At 34.7% G+C, this 23,334-nt stretch overlaps 1 protein-coding gene across 2 annotated transcripts in view; it reads left to right on the top strand.

Moving 5' to 3' along the window:
- The window catches only part of CNBD1 (cyclic nucleotide binding domain containing 1), a 695,007-nt gene that overhangs the window by 387,868 nt on the left and 283,805 nt on the right, over positions 1-23,334 (top strand). For both annotated transcript variants that reach the window (XM_072603626.1, XM_072603625.1), the window contains exons 5-6: positions 2,720-2,865; positions 12,440-12,636. In XM_072603626.1, the coding sequence (XP_072459727.1) occupies positions 2,720-2,865; positions 12,440-12,636 (343 nt within the window). The remainder of the gene's footprint in view (positions 1-2,719; positions 2,866-12,439; positions 12,637-23,334) is intronic.

The following is a 23,334-nucleotide window of genomic DNA, read 5'->3' as shown; positions in this document are numbered from 1 at the left end:
TTAAAATTTTACCTTACAATCTAGTTCTTCACCTGGCTTTTTGTAATTCTTCAGTTGTCTCTCCCTCAAAAATGGCTCATGGTTCCTTCTTCTTTAATCAATTGATTCCAAATGTGTAGGTACTATCTACCCCATATAACTCTCCACCACCCAGGGAAGAAACTACTTGTTTCAGATCAGCCACTTTTTCTTACAAAACAATCCATATGCATAATTAGTCACAAATATTCTGAGTGATTCACTAAATTTTCTTCAGAGGTCATCACACTGGATAAAAACACACTCTGATGTTCATATGTATATATATACATATATGTGTATGTGTGTGTGTATATATATATGTACGTATATATACACGTTATATTGCTAACTCCATAAACATTATTTCATACAGGAGGATGTTACAATTGTACAGCAGAATTAAATGATTAGGAAAATTGTGAGTCTACTTCCTGTTAATCACAAGGTCCCATAATTTCAGTAATGGAATGGATGCCAGTGACCATCTAGTCTAATCCTAACCAGAATAAGAATAATAGGTATTACTCTAGGCACAAAAAAAGTCTCATTTGTGACATTATAAGACCTCAATAAAAATCTATAGATGATTTTTACACTAGTGCATTCAAAGAAGTTGTTGAATTTCAGACGTTTGGAGCATCCTCACAACAAAGTGTCTAAAATCAGATGTCTCCCTGTAGAATCACATTGAATTTAATGTCTTTTTTAAAAAAAATCAAGATGTTATTTCTTTAGTGTAGAGAGTTTTCAGTAAACTCCTCCTACCAATGAAGATTGTCAGTGGTTTTAACTTTTAGACTAGGGGAGTTGCCTCTGCCACTGAGACATTAAGGGAAGTATCCAAGGTCACACAGCCAGTACAGAGCAGCATGAGGTCTTGAACCCAGGCCTCCCCTGACTCTAAAACTGATTCTCTATCCACTACACCATACTATTTTTTTAAATGAACTTTCTAAGTGTTAATGTTTTAAACAGGAAAAAAATAGGCAGTGGAACTAACATATAAAAACTACAACCATCTTCTGAAAAGAATTCATACTCATCATACATGCTTCATAATAGGTTTGTAGGATTATTTTTTCTAGATGATCAATTTTACTATGAGAATTGAGTCTATTATATGATGGAGTTGTGCTCCTTGTACAATATTTTTATCACATTCACACCCCTCTTCCCCCCACACCTCCCAGGATCCTCTCCCACACTTCTGAAATGTGGGCTTAGAGCATTCATGCTATGCTTATTATTTTAAAGTACGAACATTATAGCTCATTAGCATTTTCCTTGAAGCTTGATTATGGTTAAGATTAAGGAGTACTAAAATACTATATCTTTTGTAATTATGTCAGGCTTATCAAAACACAAAAAAGTATTCTTTGATATCCTTTAGTTTCAAGCAACCACTAATATTATTTTGTGATTTGATGACAGTGATTAGAATGCTGAGCTGTAAGTCAGGATTAACTGGGTTCAAATTCTGCCTCTAGTTTATTGACTATGTAAACCTAGGCAAATCAATTATTTTTATGTTATTTAGTCATTTTCAGTTGTGTCCATCTCTTTGTGGCAAAGATACTGGGGTTTCATTGGCAAAGATAATGGAGTGGTTTGCCATTGCCTTCTACAGCTCATTTTGCAGGGGAGGAAACTGAGTGAAACAGAGTTAAGTGACTTGCCCAGGGTCATACAGCTAGTCAGTACCTGAGGTAGGATTTGAACTAAGGCCTTCCTGACTACAGGCCCAATATTCTATCCACTGTGCCACCTAGCTGCCCTAAAATTACTGTTATAAATAAACATTAGTTAATTTCTTGGGTCTTAAGCTAAATCATCCATGGACTGTGGTCTGCCTGGGTGGAAAGAGATTTTGGTAGTGAGGAACTTAAAGATCCTTCCTTTACATTCATGCCTATTTCATGTTTTCCTTTAACTTTTTTTAGCATGCCATTTTACTCATGTGGTTCTGTGATCTCATTGAATTGAATGCTCTTTCGATCAGTGTGAACTGCAAACCATTCATGCTGACCTGTAACATATAAAGATCATCCACGTGCTCCCCATAGGTTTGCCAGTACAGTTCTGCTAATATTCTAGAGACCTTCCTCAGTTCTTCCTGACATCAAAAGGATACCAGTGGAGTCCTCCGACACTCATATCTGTTGTCTCTAGATTTCACTAAGTGATCAGCCCATTTTCTTTTCCTCTCATACATTTCCTTGATGAGACCCTTTATTCCAGTTCTCCCTTTCAGGTCATCATTTCTCATACACATGTGCATGGTATAGTTTGCTTACATCTCTCTATTGCCTGCTCTGTCATAATCACTTATATTTACTCATAGCCATATAATACTGGTAGAATACTGGTACTAAACATTTGGGCCTTTATTTCTGTATGTGCGTATACATATACGTGTATTTATGTATACATACAAACATGTGTGAAAACATACATGTATGTGTATATATAATTTTATGGTGCCTTCAGAGCATTATTTTTGATGTTACTATTGCTTTTGCTTCATTACATTTTTCTTGTGATTGTTTTTGGCTTTCTATTTTTTAATCTATACTTCTTTTGTATTGAAGCTCTTTGGGTTGCTGAAGAGTCTTCATGGAAGTCCATTGGTATTTTTTCTAAATAAGTCACAGCGAAGAAGTAAAATTCTCAACATTTGATCTATTTTTTTTTTTAACAGCCCCATTCACAGGAGTCATGCAGAACGTCGTTTTGTATATAAGATGATGAAAACCATGCCTGATTTGTCTTCTCAGCTGACACGTGAAGACTTCAGGGCACTTAGTCGAAATATCACTGTTGAGACCTGGTTGAGAGGCACTACAGGTAATGGCATAACATGTAGTGAAACCCTTTTCTCAGTTTAACTTCTGTGGAGTTACAATGTTTCAGTATTTCAAGTTGCTTAATGTTCAATGAGCCTCCTACTCATATTCAGTATTAGGTTTAGTTAAAGGTATAAAGTGGATAAGGTAATCCATTCCTAGTTTCAGCACTTGTTTTTTTCCATATGAATTTAATGAACAATACACTTCATAACCACTTGGTGTCAGCTTGTATAGCTAATAGGTAGGAGAGCAGGGAGCTAGAGAGGTTATTTGAGTAGCCCAGAGTTAAATGTTCAGAGTGGAGGATTTCCTAGTCATGAACTCAATCCACTGGATCCCTTTGTCAAGGGCATAGTTCAATGATACTGTTTTCTATTTTTTTCCTTGGGTAAATTTAAAAAAAAAAATATTCAAAATGTCCCTTGCATCTATTAAATACTTACTTCATATAAAAAGTTTCTTATTCATTTTTAGAAATTTTTACCTATTTTGTATATCTTTGTCCGAAAAATTAAATCCTTAGTTGCTTTTTTCCTTCCTTTTTCTTTTTTCTACCGGCAAATTCATTTTTATAATTAGGATTTTAGAATCAGATTTAGAGCTAGAGTGGACTTTGGAGTTCATCTACAACTGCCCCCTCATTTTACACATGAGGAAACTGAGGACCAGAAGAGTAAATGTTAGTTCACACAACTAACAAGTAAGAGAGTTAGGTTTGGAACCCATTCCTCCTGACTTCATCTCATGTTTTTTTTTTTTAACCTCACTCTAATTAATTCCGTTTGACCCGAGCACAAGTAGTAAACACATAATCATAAATACTTTCAGGGAAAAATAAGAGAAGTGAACAAGCCAATAAAAAGAATATTTATATTTACCATTATTTTGTTATCAACTTCAATAGGTTTTTAAATTAGGTGAATTATTTCTGCCACATAATGAATATTTAGAAGGAAAAATACTTTTCCATCTTTAAATGATGCCAGAGCCACTCATATAATAAACATTACAACTCTGATTTATATGTAGAGGTAATAAAAATGATCAAATTGGCATAGTTTGAATACATATAGCTTTTGATTAAATGTGTATAAATTTAATAAAATTTATTAAGCAATAAAAAGTCCAGATTTGGATTTCACAAGAACATGCATTCAGACATTCAAACAATATTAGCTATCTTCACTCAGAAGCCTCAAGGCTTACACCTGTCTATGTTGAAATATTTCCCTTGAACTCCCCCATCTCCTCTGTGCCTCAGTCTCAGAGCTCCAGTAGGATCAACTTTCATATCAAAGCAGTGAGCCATTAAATACTAAGCTTTTTTTTCAAGTTTCTTTAGTTATTCAATTGAAAGGACAACAAGAGACCTCCCCAAATGTTTGTAGCACCCCCTTTTCTTTATTTATGCTTGAAGTTTCACTCACTCAACCAGGATCGCTTAGAGCTATCTTTCAACTTGCTATTAAAGCAGCTGGTGTCTCTAGTACAATTCCAAACAGCACTATGTATTCCTTAGACAATTTTCTGGCCACAGGTTTTCAGACTCATTCTTTTCAGGAAACTTTTTAAATTCTTTTGTTTCTCAGCACCTCTGTTTCAGTGTGATCAAACAAGTTTCACAGAATTCTCCTGGAGTTAAGGCACATCGTGAAAATGGGGAAACCCAACATCAGTGCATTAAAATATTTCCCTAAGGACACAAAATGACTAAAAAGTCTGGAACCAGAACTCATTTGCCTTGTAAAGAGGCAGATAGATGGTGCAGTGAATAGAACCGGGGAACTCTCTAATCAACATCTGGGAAGAGGTTCCTTGACTCTCAAGGCAATTAGTTCCATTTAAAAAATATTTATTAATCACCTACTATGTGCAAATTACTAAGCTAGCCATTGGGGAAACAAAGATGTAAATAGACAATGCTAATGAGAAGTCTGTGTGATGAATGAATCCCTCCCAAAAGAGTTTCTGGGTAATTATTTATTATACATATATATATATAGAATATACATATATAATATACAAATTTATTAATTAGGCTAGCTAAAAATCAATAAGTTCATGGTTAGTTGTTTCTCTTGGAAAACTAAAACCAAAAATATGAAAGCCTTAAATATCTTTTTTAAAAGAAAATACCCCTGACAAGTGGAAATCAACCCTAATTCATGGGCAATTTAACAAGGCGTTGTGTTAGAATTCTTCAGCTCCTCCTGCTGAGAATGTGGCTTGATCATAAGACTCACTTGCCTCTAGCCATGTAGACAGGGGAATCCATCTCCATCCAGAGCACATTAGCTGGTTTTCTCCTTCATGAGCTGGGTCACCCTGAGTTCTAGTGGTGGGGTACAAAGACAGGAGGTCTTCTCCTTGGGGAAAGAATTTGCCAAGAGTGGATTCTGTTTACACTCTAAACAGAGTAAGGTCTCCTAGATGAATGGGGTTAGGCCCAAGACAGAAGAGCATGTTCCCTGAGAGTTAGGACAATCACCTCAATCAGTCATGTCTATCAGAGACTGATATTTTACATGAGGAACTATGAGAAGAAAATCCTGGATCCTAATTTAATAATTGATTATTGATATGATAGCAAAATAGTTTCCCTGATGCGCATGTAATAAGTTAAGGGTTTTTTTTTTCTCTAAGCAAAGTGATAGTTTCTTATAAGCTACACCAAACTTGTGCAATACCAAATTACCCAGAAGACATTCCTTTTTGATGCACATCGTCAGAGAGCCATCATGAAGATGATGTATAATATTAAATGTCATTCTTTTTGTGATGGATAACCCAAAGTGTCATTGCCCAGATGATGGATAATAGAAACCAGCCACAGCTTTTATGATCTATTCTAGTGTTGGAACAGCTCTGCTGTAAAATACGTGATTAGAGTAAGTCTCTCTCTGTTACCTGTCAACAGGCTAGTAGTTCTGAGTGTTATATATCCTCACTATGGTGCTGACCTGACGATATATAATGTAAATTTTAATCTTTTAACTGCTGTAGAAAATTGTATCTATTTTATGAAACTGGCAAAAATGAGAGGATTAAGAAAAGTTCATTTTATAAAGATAAAGAGAAAGGTATAACTATCTTAAAACTATGGAGTACTAATCCTTTTATTTAGGCATAAGACAGAAAGCAGAAATTCATTGTTGTATGCATATGTGTAATGTTACATAATTGATCCTTTCCAGGTGATATCTATTTATCCAATAAACATTCACTAGATGTCCATCATTTGAAAGAAAGAATGTTGGAATATATATGCATATATCAAATGTGATAAATATGTATATAAATATCTATATATAGATATATATATATAGTGTGTGTATGAAATGTTCAAGAGACAATTTCTGAGTAGTTAGTCATTTTATTAATTATGGCTAGTAATTAAAAAAAGGGTAGTCATTTGTCTTTCTTTCATAAACCAAAAGATACCTTATGGAGGCCTCTTGATACTTATATATGCTTGGATGAGTAAGTGTTTCTGACAGTTGGGAATAAATTCTGATTGATCAGCAAGTAGTGAGAAAATGAATATTATAATGAGAGGTGGGCCCATTCTAATGAGGTGCTAAGCATGAGACTCTGATATGTCACTCATGGACAGAGACTCATCTCAAATCAGACTACTGAAAGTCTTTAATATTTTTTGAAAGAAAATACCTCTGACAAGTGGAAATCAACTGTGATTGGTGGACATACAATGATCCTCTTCACAATAAAGACAAGATTTACTTTGGTGATTTCATGTTGCCATTAGCAGCAGGCAGAGGGCCAGGAAAATGCAAAGCTCCCTTTGCTCTCCATTGAGCTGATAATCTTGTTTCTTTCTGGGTGGCAAGTGCTTCTCTAATTAGTCTTAGAGGTGTGGTCAGTATGAATATGTGAAATCAAAATCACCCCACCCCACCAGGAAAGCTACTCTCACTGGTGGAGTTGGCTGTGAATTGGGCATCAGCAAGTGCAATACATAGACAAGCAGGCTGTAGTATACTCTTTTTGACTTCTAGGTATAGATGTACAAATGGGAATAAAATCATAGTATCTCTACTGTCGTCCTTACAGCCTCTTTCAAACTGAACTTACATCTAGCCATATGAGCTTGCCCTGAACCCAATAGAATGTAATGTTAATAGAATAGAAAGATCTTTCCCACCCATTAATAGGCCGCATGCATGAAACCTGTGATCACATGGAGCCTCTAGTCACATGGAGCCTGGGTCACATGGAGCTCAGACTGGAAGGAACTTGGTCAAGGAGGGGAGAGAGAGAGAGAGAGAGAGAGAGAGAGAGAGAGAGAGAGAGAGAGAGAGAGAGAAAGAGAGCATGAAGCATAAGCAGAGTGTGAGAAGCAAGCTGTGAGTGGGCAGAGGGAGAAATTTGTCTATGGGAACTTGTTTTTGTGCGGAGGCCTGACAGAAAGAAGGTTTAAGATGTCAGTGCTCCCTGGATTGGTGATAAGTGCCCTGTTAAATCTTACCTCCTGATATTCTAATGATGTCCCAAGTAAATATTTTGGTTTTGCCTTTGAGGAAGAGAGTATATTATATTTTGTGAATTTAGCCTGGAAATATGCATACATATTCATAGTGGCTGCAATGGATATTGCATTGGCTACACAGAGTTAGGAAAGGCATGGTTTATTTTTTTGGTCAATGATCTTATTTCCTCCTTTCCTAGGAATTAACTAAGAGGGTTTATCCCATGAAATTCCATACCAAACTGAAGTTTTATTCTTTTTTTTTCTTTTCTTTTTTAATACAATCAGGGTTAAGTGACTTGCCCATGGTCACACAGGTAATATCTAAAACTGGATTTGAACTCTGGATTTGAACTGGATTTGATTTAAGAACTAGTGCTTTATCCACTGATGCATCTAGCTGCCTCTTGTTTTATTCTTCTAGAAGAGTCATAATCCCATTCCAAGAGTCATTTGGTCACTTGGGCCATTATTCAGCTCTTCTTTGAAGTGTTAAAGAAGCAGATTTAAAGATGCCCCTAGGGCAAAGCAGGGCCCTAAGAATAGCTTTTTTCCCCACTCCCACTGCTATGGTACATTCTACTATTCTGGCCTTGATATTCATCTCATAAATCATGTCCTCTCCCCCACCCAAAAGGCACTTTAATGTAGTAAAGAATATTCTTAATCTGGGTCTGTAAACTTAAAAAAAAAATATTTCAATATAATTATTGTCCTCTGTAATCCTATATATTATAGAGCTCACTTGGTCACAGATAGAACTGATCCTTCTCTATAATGATTGTTATCCAGACTCTCCTTCCTTCCTTCCTTCCTTCCTTCCTTCCTTCCTTCCTTCCTTCCTTCCTTCCTTCCTTCCTTCCTTCCTTCTTTCTTTACTTCTTTCTTTCCTTCTTTCTTTCCTTCTTTCTTTCCTTCTTTCTTTCTTTCTTTCTTTCTTTCTTTCTTTCTTTCTTTCTTTCTTTCTTTCTTTCTTTCTTTCCTTCTTTCCTTCTTTCTTTCCTTCTTTCTTTCCTTCTTTCCTTCTCTTTCCTTCTTTCTTTCCTTCTCTCTCTTTCTTTCTTTCTTTCTTTCTTTCTTTCTTTCTTTCTTTCTTTCTTTCTTTCTTTCTTTCTTTCTTTCTTTCTTTCTTTCTTTCTTTCTTTCTTTCTTTCTTTCTTTCTTTCTATCCCTCCATGTGTTACAATTCATCTACTGATTAAGAACTACTCGCTTTATCTTCCCAAATTTCAACTGTCTTTTTAGTTATTTGAGTTGGGCTGAGCCAAAACCGTTCAGACATTCAGATAGGGCATAAACATTTAATTTTTATTACACGTATATGCATGCACATACACATTTGTACATGATTTCTTTGTCTTTTTTTTCTAATGGCCTATTAATATTTCTCAGAAATATGATATCTCCAAAAGTGAACTCCAGAGTCATGGAGGCAGTGAGGTATGATAGAAAGAGCACCAGACATAGAGACTCAAAAAACCTTTCAGTTTTAGTTTTTACATCTGTAAAATCTTTTAAGGTGTCTACTCTTTTTTACATCTATACCATAAAGAGTAATTGTGTAGCTCAAATAGGAAAATGTATATAAAGTGCTTTGTAACCATAAGACACTATGCAAAGGTATGATACTATTATGACTCTGTCTATTATAATGATTGTTGCATTTGATTATATGAGAAGGGGAGAGGATGAAATTGGAATAGAAAATGTGTGATGAATGAGTACTAAAAGATAAATTTCACTTTTTGATAATCGCGAGTAGTTTTCTTCAGATTCCTGAATAACAGATATTCTTGAATATCTTATCTCCGTTCTGTCTTTTAGTGTCCCTCTCTTCTTTCAAGATTTTCAGTTTAAGAGCTACATCCTACAAGAAGTCTTTCCACATTCCCTGAATTGCTAGTGTTCCTTTCCATCAGAAATTATTTTGAATTTATTTTCTTCATATTTTGTATTTATTTGTTCAATATAGAATATATAATGTAATATAATGTAAACTTGAGAACTGTGATTATTTCATTTTTGTCTTTATGTCCCCAGGACCTAGCACAGTGCCCTAGTTCACAGAAAATAAACATTTGTTGAATTAAATGTATGTATAATATATACATACATGTATGTTATATATTAATTTTATATACCACAAATTAATCATGTTATTATGTGTCAATATATTATACATGACATTAATATATGCAATAGTATTATATTAAACATATAAGCATTTGTATAGTATCTACTATATGTCAGATGCTGTGATAAGCATTTTACAAATATTATCTTATTTGACATTCACAACAATCTTGCAAGGCAGGTGCTGTTATTACCCCCATTTTATAGTTGAAGATTTAAGTGAATTAAGAGACTTCCCCCAGATCACAGCTAGTGTTTTCCTTACTCCCTGCTCAGTTCTCTACTTACTGTCACCTAGTTGTCATACATGTGTATATATGACTTTGTAATCCTTCTAATAAAATATCAGTTTGTAACTTTTTGTGCATGCTATGTGGTAATATAACCTACAATCCCTTTTACATTAAAAACATGGAGTAGGGTTGTTCATTTTCCTTTTTTACTTAAAGCATAAAACTAAAAGTTTATTCAGAGCAGAGTTTCAAAGTGTATACAATTTTTCCAAACTTTTAATCATTTAATGGGAAATCACTTCTGAAATACGTTATTCAAGATTATATATTAAAACACTTTTTGGTGGGTAAGGTAAACTTTGTTTGAAATAATAAGCAATTTTAGAGCTAATAATGTGGGGAAAGATAATCTTAAAAGTCACCTAGATCAATCCCTTCAGTTTATAGATGAGGATACTAAGTGCTAGAGGAGTTACCTAATTTTCCCAAGACTATAGATAATAGCAGAGCCACATCCAATTCTCTATGCTCCATGGATCTTCCCTTTAAATTAAAACAATGACAACAACAATAGTATAACCTTTAGACAGGCTCTATTTATATATTTCATCCATCTTTGAAATGAAAGGAAAAATTTCCTTTTTGAAGTTGATATGATCATACAAAGAAGGTTCTGAGCTAAAGTTGCCTCTGTTTAGTTTGGTAATTAAGACTTGACACTGAAATGAAAAGAGACACTCATAGACCATATAACCTTTAATAAAAGAAATTTCCTTAGCAGTGGCATGGCAAGGATACTCAGTAAAGATTCAGCATTGATTCATTTGGATTAAACTCTTCCCCCCAGTCCCCACCCCATTAGCCTCTTCATTTGCCAAGGTGATGAGCCCTGTTAGAAGTCTGTGGTGATTACAGAATAGTAGGGAATCCGTTAAAGATAAGTAGCCCCTATTCCATGTGGATTGCTCTTTTTATATCTAAGGCAACTGGGAAACTACTTCAATAATTTAGACTTAGTCCCTGGGATTGATTAAATCTCTTGGATGTTTCCCTTATCTCTGTAGAGAGAAGCTGACCTGATCTATATGGAATAAACATTGTTCTTATCACAGAGAGCTAATATTAAATGAGATAAATTAAGCAGGTAAAACATGAATTTTTTAAAATTTTAATACAAGGTATAAATTGAAGGACTAAGAAAAGAAGAGTGACCAAAGATGTTTTTGCTAATATGCTGAACTTTTCATTATGAGCTTTATTACTTAAAGGTTTTGTTGAGGAAAGGAGAATTTTTAATGGTTATTTTGCTTCAGAAGAGGGCTAGTGATACAGGAGCTATATAGATTATCTGATCAATCCATTGTCACTGAACTGAGAGAAGAGTTTGGAAGGAATGGGACAGCTTTTAATGAAGTTTTTTTGGAAGCATTCATCATTCAGAGATAGAAGGTCAAAACTGCGAGAGACCTCAGAGACCATATAGTCCAACTGATACTTGATTGAGAATCCTTTTTATAACATATGTACCAGTGTTCATCTACCAGCTTCTTTCTGTGTCTCTGTGCCCATATTAGACTTCTACTTAGTTCCACAGTTTTAAATTATTTCGTGTGATATATATTGTGTCTGTTAGTTGTAGTGTCCTATGCCATAATACCAATGTACATTTGTAGAATCATCTAAGGTTGGCAAATTACTTTTTCTTACAATAATCTTGTGAGGTAGCTATTGAAATAACTATTATCTCCATGACATACATAAGGAGAATGACAAAGAAGTTAAGCAGCTATCCATGGTCACACAGCTAGTGAGTTTTTAGAGTTAGGCTTTGAACTTTCTCTCTCTCTCTCTCTCTCTCTCTTTGCAGGTGGTCAACAATGTTCTTGACCTCAAGGAGTTTATAATACGGTAGAAAAACAATAAATGTCAGTCTCTTATATGAGTTATAAAATGATACTTGTGAACACACACAAGAAAGCAAAGAGAGGCATATAAGATTTGTGGAGGGAAAGATCATTTATTAGTAACTTGCAGTCAGAGGACTGGGAAAGACTGGACCAAAAAGAAAGGCAGACTATTGGAGGGACTCTTTATACATATTGGGGATATGTTCAGATGCGCAGAGGTAGAAGATAATAGGATAAAGTTGGCTAACAGCTAGTGGTTAAGTTTGGCTAAAGACTTAACTATTCTCTCTTAGTTTCACTGTTGGTACTTGGCACCAGTGTTCTAGAAAATGACCTCCTTTTAATTATTATAACCCCTTAAATTATACTGAGCTGTCTTTCCTGCACAATGCTTAGCACATTGTAAGTGTTTTATTCTAGCTAGCCTCCTTACTTCTTAGAAAATTTTCTGTGTTGGGAATTGAGATTAAATATTGAGAGTGACTACTTTGAGATTTCAGTAAAATTCCAACTTTACAATGTCATGGTTTCCAAACTTCTTGATCCTTTGCCATTGAGTCCATTTTGTTTCTACAAATACATGTTCATGGTCCTTCTCTAGAAAATGTCAATGAAACTATGAATGCTTATTTGTACCATAGATGCCTTTATGGATTTGAGTGCTTTTTATGTGTCTACTGGAAAGATATTTCATAGAATAAAATAAATGAATTAAAATAAAAGACAACTCACAGATAGTATTCACATTTATAGGAGGTGGTCTGGGAAATTAAAGTTTAATATTCAATTTCTTTTTCTTTAATCTTCTTCCAGTAATTGCAAATGAAGGTTTTTATATCATATTGAAAGGTTCTGTCCGACCTCGATGCAAAGTATACAAAAAAATGATTGAATTAGTGTCTACAGACTTTTTCAGTGCTCAATCCTCTGAACGTTCATCTGAAGAAGAATTTTTCCAGGAGAAACCACTTACAGAATATCGTTCTCTTCTGAATCCACACTATGTAATAGTAAGTAATTCATTCCTTTTTTGTTATGAAATAGTTTAAACTTGTTCTGATATACACCTCCAGATCTCCTTGATTAGGTAATAATAATATTGAGAGAACTGTTATTAAACTTTTTCTCCCCTGAAACTACAGGTCCTAGAATGATGACTGAATTTGAAATTTGGTCATAACACTTATTTTTCTGATACTATCAATATGATTTTTTTTAATCTATTGTATATCTTCTTATAATTTCTTACATTTAAATTTAAACGTACATGTTAAGTAATGTTCTCATTGTTCAGTTTATTCTTAAACTACTTCTGTATCCTGATAGGACTTAAAATCCACCTGACCATTCTTTCTGGATAGTGATATTTTGCCTTAGTAAGGGAATTTTTTAGTATCCTTTTGGTTCAAGTCCCTCATTTCATTGATGTAGAGATCGAGGCTCAGAAAAGTTAAGAAATGGGGACATTTAGCCTGAGCAAAGAAGATTTCAGTATTTCATGAGAGCTGTCTTCAAGATTTATCATGTCTAAGATTTTTTAGACACATTATAAGTAGGTGCAGAGGCCACAATTAGTGTCAAGATGTAAAAGTTGCAAAAGCAGATTTAACAACTGATGTCATGAAAAAAGTTTTTAACATTTAGAGTTGTCCAACAGTCTGATGAGGTATTTTCCCTTCATGGGAGGTGTTAACGTATGTGGTTTGTCCTTTGTGCTTGAAGAGGACCATGACATCAAGGAGACGATGACATGACTTGCAATTGATTTTGATTTGAGTGAGCAAGAGCTGTGTAAAGTCACCAGCATCACTTTCTCCACCAGAGTTATCTGGGTCCAGTAGCCAGATATGGTTCAGAATGACTGGAAGTGACGCAGGATACAGTAGGAGGTATTTAAGTAAAGGCTGGGTGATCACTAGACAAACATGATTTAGAGTGGGAGAAATTAATGCAGAGTCTGTGAAATTGTTTATAAAAATACTTTGATAACTGTATTTAAATATTATCAGTTTATTTTGTAATCTTACATATTTCAATTTTTGCATTTAAAAGCATCTTTTAAAAAGCATTCATAAGCTTCACCCTTGTGGGGGGAGAATGAATAACTCACATCAAAAATATTTTCTGTTTAAGTGTGTGTTGACCTAGATGACTGTTAAAGTTCCTTCAAATTTTGGAATTTTATGATTCAGGGTATAAGGTTTAGCGGGGATGGTGAGCTGGAAGTACATTTTAGGGCCATTTAGAGAAATTGGAAAACCAAAAGGAAGTACAAGTTCAGAAAAAGAAGTTAGTTAAATTTTGTGCACATTGAGCTCAAAATACATGGTTCAGACTCAGAATCTGATTTGAAAGGGATAGTAGAAATATCTAGGCTAATCCATTCTTCAATAAGAATTCTTTCCTATACCACATAAATCAGTCCCCTACATTTATTAAGGACCTACTCTATTCTAGGCATTGTATTAAGTTCTGGGGATATATATCAAAAGTGAGAGTCTCTGCTGTCAAGAAGCTATATTTCAATGGAACAAACTATATCTACATATATAAGCATATATACAGATACATGCTATATCTTTACATACATGTATATATGCACACAAACATACGTGTATATGAATACAAGGGACATTTTAGAAAGAAAGCAACAAAAGCTAGAGTTGGGGGGGGCAGATCAGGAAAGGCTTCTTATAGAAGATGGTTTTTGGGTTTTAAGAGGCAAAACTGATGAGGGAGTACATTCCAGGCATAACAGATGAAAAATGAAAATTTCATAGAAGCAGAAGATGAAGTGAGAGGAGGAACAGGAAGGAGGTCAATATGGCTAGATGATAGATTGTGGAAGGGAGTGATAAGTAAGAACCTTGGAAAGATAAGACAGAGCTATGTTTTGGAAAAATTCAAATGCCAAACTGAAATAGTTTATAATTGAGCCTAAAGGCAATTGGGAGTCATTTTATTTTATTGAGAAGGAGTAATATGAACACATAAATGCTCTAGAAAAATCAACTGGGTTGTTGGGTAGAAGACGGATTAGAAGAGGGGAGAGATTTTAGGGAAAGAAGCTAATTAGGAAGTTATTGCAGAAGTTCAGGCAGGAAGACACAAGGGTCAACTAGAATTGAGGCTATATGAACAGATTTTAAGGAGATACATAAGAAATATATTGTAAAACAATGTGCTTTAGCAAATAATGGGATATGTGGGATAAGTGAGAGTGAGAAGTTGAGGATGAGATAGAGGTTGTGAATCTAGATGAATGGAAGGATGGTGGTAACTCCAACAGTGTTAAAGAAGTTGAATCAACAGAGACATAACCAGCAAGGAGTGTCCTGTTGCAGCCCACTCCATATTATAGCACTATATGTTTTAGAAAGTTTTGTCCGTATATTGAGGCTAAATCTGCCTCTTCATAGACACTTGTTGGGTATCTAAGTGTTAAATTTCTCTTAGAGATATTTAAGCTTGGTGCTCAGGGGAGATATTATGGCTAAAGATAAAGATCTTGGAATCCATCTGCATATAGTTATTGAGTTGTAGTTCCAATGCAATATTCATAGTACCTACAGCAGCCATGAATATACCAGCATAGTTCTGAATCGTGAAATACAACAGACTCTCCACATGAAAGACAGAACCAAAACATTCAGACACTAGAAACCCAAATCTATCATAGTAACAAAGATATCTATACAAAATAACAATGCAGAAGGCAAAGTTAGTGCCAAGCCTTTCCCCTTTCTAGACTTCCCACAAATCAGCTCCCTAAACAAAATCACAAACTAGCTCTCTCACTCATGCAGGTCAGCTGCCTGCTTGTCTGTATCCTTCCTAGCTCTGACTACTCTCTAACTTCCTCTCAGCTCTGCTTTAACTCTGCCTCTTCCTGTTCTACCCTTCCTGCTCCACCCCATTCTGTTCCATGTGACTTAGACTCATGTGTCTCAGGCTTCCATGTGACTTAAACAGGTCACATGGGCCTATTAGTGGATGGGAAAGATATTCCCTTAAGCAAAAATATATTAACCCGTTATGCAAAAATACATTATCAATACATGAATAAAGGACAGGAATGGTTTAGAATACCAGTTTCTATGGTGACATTACAAGACGGTATAAGAAAACATCACAAATGATACAGTACTTATTATGACTCACTTTTAAAACTGATTTCTATGATAACTGACTAAATAAAATGTTAGTAACACCTATATTAAAATAGTTACAAGTATAATTTTATATTGATGTCCAAAATGTTGACACATTTTCAGCTTCATGGCAGTGAATTAGTGTATATTTTCCTGAAATCCCATCAAAGTTTTCCTTGTTTTCAAATTTGTTAATTTGATGGGTGTTATCTCATTTATATTTCTTTGATTTACATTTCTTTTATAAGAAATTTTGAACACTTTTATGCTATTTTTAAAAAATTAAGTAAAACATGTTTATTGTATCCTTGGATAAATTATTACTCAGAGAATGACTTTATGTCTTAAAAACATGATATTTAATATTTTTCTCATAGTAAACTTTTATCAGAGATGATTAATTAAAATAATTGGCATTTATTAAGTAATTATGTCAAGTATTATGTGAAGTACAGGGTATACAAAGAATGGGAAAAAAATGGCCTCTCAATTAAAGGAGCTTACATTCCAATGAGGGAGATAACATGGAAACAGCTAGGTATATGCAAAACATATATGGAGTAGGAAGAATCCAAACAGGGAGACACTGGTAGCTGGAGGGGGGAATGAGGAGAGAGACTAAGAAAGACTTTTGGTGGAAAAGGGATTTGGAATGGATCTTGAAAAAAAATCCAAGAAAACTAGAAGGAACAGGTAAGGAGGGAGAGCATTCCAAGCATGGAGAAGAATAAGTAAAAACATTTTTGGGAGAAATTTTAAATCATTTAAAGTATATATACATATACGTATACACATATGTATCAAGATATATACACATATGTATGTACACACATATATGCATACACCTATATGTGTGATATACACACACATACACATGCATATACATATATACACACATGTATATGCACACACACGTGTGTGTGTGTGTGTGTGTATAAACGTCAGTGTCCTGGGCTCAGAACTGAATAGGGGGAAGAGCTCAAGTTTTATTGCTTAGCTATTGTATTCAGCAAGTAGATAACGTGATGGAACCTCTCCAATGTATTTCCAAATCTTACATTTTTAAGTGTTCATTGCTTGCTGTTTCTTATGCTCAAAGCATTTTGAGGATCTAGGAGCCATGCTGATTTCATTATTGTATTTCTGTTTTAACAAGAGTGGTCCATTTTAAAATCTAAAATATATTCTAATCATCATATCAAAATTGGTTTTTCCAAGAACAAATAAATTCTCTTTGGAATCTTTTTGCACGTTTATACATATTTTTATGCGAGGAACAGGAAATTATTCAGAATGCATCATTTCTCAGTTGAGTGTCAGAATAGGCACTTAAGAATTGTTTATTGACTTATTGAATTACACATGGTGTGACAAAGGACAGTCTTTTTGCAAAACCTAGCTAAAAGTACACATTCATTTCTTGAAAATAAGGTCTACCTCTTCTGGTCACCATAATTATTACAGATTTGAGAATAACTTCTAAAAAAATATATCAACTAAATAAAAAAAAATATTGCCACTGCTCTGCTTTGTTCATCAAAGAATCCTAAGAATAAAATGAATGAAAAGTGACATTATTGTGAAAAGAGGCCCACAACAAATTGACATCTTTTATTTAATCAATGGACTCCCCTCCTGTTCACTGACCCTGCCTGCCTACCCAGCCTAGATCTCATCTGGCATGAAGGAGAACAACTTTCCCCCTTCTTCTTTTTACAGTCTTCATATATTTTACTCCCCTCCACTTGTTCTACAATCCGGCTATACTGTGCTATTTGCTGTCCCTTGCATATGGCACTTCATCTCCCAACTCCCTGCCCTATACTGTGAGTTTACACTATAATCGCAACATTCCTGCCATCACAGGGACTCTCCTAATGCATGGACTCTCTTTTCTCCTTCTGAGAAAGGGGATAAGGAGAACAGAAATCAGCAAGGATGGGGAAAATGTCTTAACATCTGTCCTGTCCTGTTCCATCTGGAACAATAGCTAATACCATCCGACTTGCCAGTGCCACCTAAGAATGCCACCCTGAACTTTGTCATTCTCCTACAGAAACAACCTTAGGATCTCTATCTTGATACCTTCCATTCTCAATATGTTTCCTCTCCCATTTAGAATGTGAGTTCAGTGAGAGGAGGGCCTATCTTTTTCATTATGGATCCCCTGTGCTTGGCGTATAAGGAATAGAAACGATCTGCGATTTCACTGATATATCGATCTCCCAGTGAGGAAACTCGCCCAAATAGATTAACTTATTTTCTGCAATTTATAGTCTTAGAAAACTGTTTCTAGCACCCAGAGGTTAAGTGATTTGCTCAAGACTGCACAGCTAATTTATTGAATCCGTATTTTCTTTGTTTCCAGGATGGCTCAGTAACTACTATACCAATCTGCCATACTTGGGGGTATTTAGCAACTTTTAAAAATTCATTTGTCCTTGTGGATTAATAGATTTCTGCAGTCTCTGTTTTCTGTGAGAATGATGGCTTCTTTATATGACAGAGCAATGAAATATCATGAGTTTGTGTTAAATTCATTAAAGTGGCTTAAGGCAATTGTAATGCTAGTCTGAGTGGCGAATCTAGATGTTTTAACTTCTGCATGTATTGTTTAGCTTTAGAAGACTGAATATTTGATACCACCCCACCAAAGCTTTCTCATAAAAAAAAAAATCAAATTCCCTGTTCTTGGTAAATTACATGAATGTCAGTTTCTGTTGGTGATTTACTTTGCATCCCATCCCTATTTAAAACTAGCAGATATAAACTAAAAATGCAGGGGCTACTTCTAAATCTATATGCTGTTCTATTCCTAGGATCAATCAATTGTTTAACTAAAAGGTATTTATTAAGTACTTATTATGTGCCAAGCATTCTGATAAGTTCTGAAGATTCAAAGAAATATAAGAACCTAGTCTTTAGCCTCAAACAGCTAATATTCTAATGATGGAGATAACATGTATTAATGTCAACATACGAAAGAAATACAGAGAAAATGAAAGGTAATCTTGGAGGAGGAGTTGGAGGTAGGGATCAGGAAAGGTTTCCTGCAAGACATGACACTTGAGCTATTATATTTTAAGTTCCTTGAGAGCAGAACCTGTATTTTTCCTCTTCTGGCATCCCCAGGGTTTAGTAGAGTGTCTGGCACATAATAGGCCCTTAATAAATATTGATTTATTGAGCTACATATGAAAGTAATCCAGAGATTCTAAGAATCCAAGTTAGTGAGGGAAAAAATTATAGATGTGGGAAAAAGTCAGTGAGAAGATATGGAGATAGGAAATGTAGTATTGTGTGTGAGAAAATACAAATAGGAAATGGATTGTGGAGTATAGGGAGAGGAGTAAAGTGTGAGAAGAATGGAACCCCAAGTTCTGTTTGACATTTAAAGTCCTTCACACCTTGCCCACTTTTTGCCTCTCCAGTCTTCTTATTCTTTACTCACCTCCACAAGTTAAATAATCCAGCCACAAAGGCCTATTTGTCATTCCTTGTAGAATACTACATTTCCCATTTCCCTGCTCCACACTGCAAGTACCTTCCCATTGAAATTATTTTTCATTTACACTTCATATATCTTATATGTCTGTACTTATTTGCATGTGATCTCCTCCATTAGAATGTATGTAAACTCTTTGAGGTTAGAGACCAGTTTTTTTCTTTCTTTGAATTCTCGATGCTTAGCACTGTGCCTGAAACACAATAATCACTTAAGGAATGCTTGTTGACAGCTAACCAACTAATAGGGAGCAACTGGAGTTAACTGAGTAGAACTGGTCGTCCCTTCCAGGTGAGATCATCTCCTCTAATCTCATTGCTTTGTTGCTAACTTAAGCCATGATTGATGCCATCTCTCTCAGTTTCCTCTCCTGTCAGATTAGAAGACTGGAGGGTAGACTATCAACTCCTCCCAATGCCTTCCTTTATTGAGGGCAGAAACCAGACTCAGCACCTGCTGTTTTGCCTGTTTTCAAATCAGTGGAACAAGATGTCTTCATGCCAGTACTCCCTATTGTCCTATTTCCCACACCCTTGTCCTCCTGCCTCCTTTCCATGTGTTGCCTCTCCCCCTACACCAATTAGATGTAAGCTTGCTAAGAGCTAAGACTATCTTTTCATTAATTGTATCCCCAGTGCATGGCTTAGAGTAGGTGCTTTGTTGTTGTTCAGTTGTTTCAGCCATGTCTGACTCTTCATCACCCCATTCAGGGTTTTCTTGGCAAAGATGGTGGAGTAGTTTGATATTTACTTCTTCAGCTTATTTTACAAATGACAAAACTGAGGCAAACGGGGTTAGGTAACTTGCCCAGGGTCACACAGATAATAAGTGTCTGAGGCCTGATTTGAATTCACATCTTCCTGATTCCAGGCCCAGTACTCTGTCCACTGAACCACTTAGATGTCTCAGCAGGTACTTAAGTAGGTGTTTAATGAATAGTTACCAGACTGAACTGGGAGTGATCAGATCTGTGCTTTAGAAAAATCATTCTGGCTGCTAAGTGGGGGATAGATTGGTGTTAAGGCAAGGGTTATAGTTCAGGCAAGTGGAGAAGGAATGAACTAGGTATTTTTATGTGAAAGAAGAGAAGGCAGTATAATTGAGAGATGTCTTGGAGAAATTATAAGGTTTGGTATTATTTGGATATGAAGGGTGGACATGACAGAGGAATCAAAGGTGATGCTCCAAAATGATGAAAAAAAAAAATACAAGGTATGGATGATTGGTTAGCATATTGGGAAGCATTCACATTTTCAGATTTAATTTCATTTTAATTAATGGTTGCATCCAATTTCAAGTATTCTTAGGTTAGTGAACTGTTGATGACATTTTATTGTACTAAAAAATTTCTCGTTTTCATTATTTTACATGAATGGAAAAGCATTTATTATAATATATATATATGTCTATATGTATATAGATGCAGATATCAATATCACTATGCTAAGAGTTAGATACATAAAGAAGGGAATATAATCCTTGACTTGATGGAGTTTGCATTCTAATGGGAGAGTGGTGAACAGGAAGAAACTCCTTTATATGGGAAATTATTAGGATTGTGAGTAGGGCCATTGGGGAGGAGGTTAAAATGCCACTTCCAGGAATAATACCAGAGGTAATTTGACCCTGGTTCATGGTTCTGGAACTAGAAATTGGGGGAAGGAGTATGTGGAAATGGGTAAGGAAGTAATATCCTAATAAGCTGTGGAGGAAGTGGCCAGAGAGGAGGAAGTCTTTCCAGAAATAGTGGACTTTGAAAAGGAGCTAGCAATCAGGAAAGTAATGGCACATAGGATAAAGTTTGTCTAGAGCCTAGTTTCTGGTGTGGGTAGTGAGATGTTTGATGAGGAGGCTGGGGAGCTCTGGCTCTCTGGAGCACTAATGTCATTTTTTGCCTCCTCAAAGCATGTGGTAAAGGACAGAGTCCTCAACAAATAGAAAAAATGGGAAGGGAAGGAGCATGATATCTTAGGGTAGTTGAGTGACATCACTCATGATGTCCTTAACATACAGAAAGAATAAATCCATCTTTCATATGATTAAGAAAACAGATGAAAATGTGTTAGAATTATGTTTGAATAACAGAATTATTCTACCAGAGAGCTATCACTTTAAAAAAATCAGGTTTTATTTCTTTGGAAAAAATAATGATCCTTCTTTGTTGAAATATTATTAAGAAATATATATTCTACAACATATGAATGATATTTGTGGAAAATGTATAAATATATTGAAATGAATGCTTATATAATTTTGTAAATTTTGTTTATGTGCTTTTTTGTTAGAAACATGACACTCATCAACAAATAGAAATATATTAATCTGCAAAGAAGAAAAAATAGGATTACATGTGAAAATGTGAATTTCTACTGTATAGTTTTTTTTAATATGATTTGATGATATATTTGGGAAATCCAAAGACTCAACCAAAAAATTAGATAAAACAATAATTTTAGCAAAGTAGCAGGATGCAAAGTAAATCCACATAGATCAGCAGCATTTCTGGATATTTCAAACAAAACTCTATAAGAAGAGATAGTAAGAGATACCCCATTTAAAATATCTCAAGGCAGTATAAAATACAGGGGAGTGTGCCTGCCACAACTAACCCCAGAACTATATAAGCAAAATTATTAAAAGAAAACTTTTTATACAAGTATAATCAGATTTAAGTAATTGGAAAAATATTAATTGTTCATGAGTATGACAGTTTAACAAAAACTAATTTATGTATTTAATGCCATCCCAGCTAATTTATCAAAAATATTTCACAGAATTAGAAAAGATGACAATAAAATTTATTTGGAAGAACAAAGAGTCAAGAATATCAAAAGAACTAATAAAAATGTAAAGTAAGGAAGTTTATCTGATACTGACCAAGATATAGAAGGTAGATAGATAGAACAAAGTAGACATACAATTTACAGTAGCAGATAAATATAGTAACCTTGTATTTGGCAAGTATAAAAGACTTGTTTTGAAATAAGAATTCATTGGGTTTTTGGTAAAAATTTTTGGGAAAACTGGAAAGCAGTGTGACAGACCAATATCTTATACTATTTACCAAGGTAAGATCAAAATGGATACATGACCTAGATATAAAGAGTGCTATTACAAGAAAATTTGAAGAACATGTAACATATTACATATTAGACTTAGGAATAGGCAAGCAATTTATGAATAAATAAGATAGAGAGCAGATTGAGGTATAAAATGGATAATTTTATTTACATTAAATTTAAAAAGTTTTACACAAAATTTAGACTGTTCCTGATAAAAGTATCATATTTAAAATATATAAAGAACTTTGTAAAATCTATAAGAATATGTCATTCCCCAATTGATAAATAGCGAAAAGATATGAACAGACAGATCCTAGAAAAAGTAATCAAAACAATTTATAGTCATATGAAAAAATGCTGTAAATCATTATTGAATAGAGAATGCAAATTAAAACACCCCTGAGATATCATTTTACATCCATCAGATTGGATAAAATTATTGAAGGGAAAAACAACAAATGTTGGAAAGGATGAGGAAAAATTGGAACATTAATTCATTGTTGAAAGAATTATGAACTGATTTTGGAGAGCAATCTGAATTTATGTCCATAGAGCTATTTAACTGCCTATATATACCCTTTGACATTCCCCAAAATGTTGAGGAAAAAAGGAAAAGAATCTGTATGAGTTTTCCCCCAGTTTATTTATTTATTTTTAGTTTTCAACATTCACTGTCATAAAATTTTGAGTTCTAAATTTTCTCCTTCTCTCTTGCCTTGCCCCTCCCAAAGGTGGTGTGCAGTCTAATACAGACTCTACATATACATTCATATTAAACATATTTTCACATTATTCATGTTGTAAAGAAGAATTAGAACCCATGGGAGGAAGTACAGGAAAGAAGAAACAAACACACACACACAAAAGGAGAGCAAATAGTATACTTTGATCTACATTCAGACTCCACAGTTCTTTCCCTGGATGGTGGATAACATTTTCCATGATGAGTCCTTTGGAGTTATCTTAGATCCTTGCAGTGCTGTGAAGGGC

The sequence above is a fragment of the Notamacropus eugenii genome, chromosome 4 (genome assembly GCF_028372415.1).
Source record: "Notamacropus eugenii isolate mMacEug1 chromosome 4, mMacEug1.pri_v2, whole genome shotgun sequence".
Lineage (NCBI taxonomy): Eukaryota > Metazoa > Chordata > Mammalia > Diprotodontia > Macropodidae > Notamacropus > Notamacropus eugenii.
This window is presented reverse-complemented; position numbering and strand designations above follow the sequence as displayed.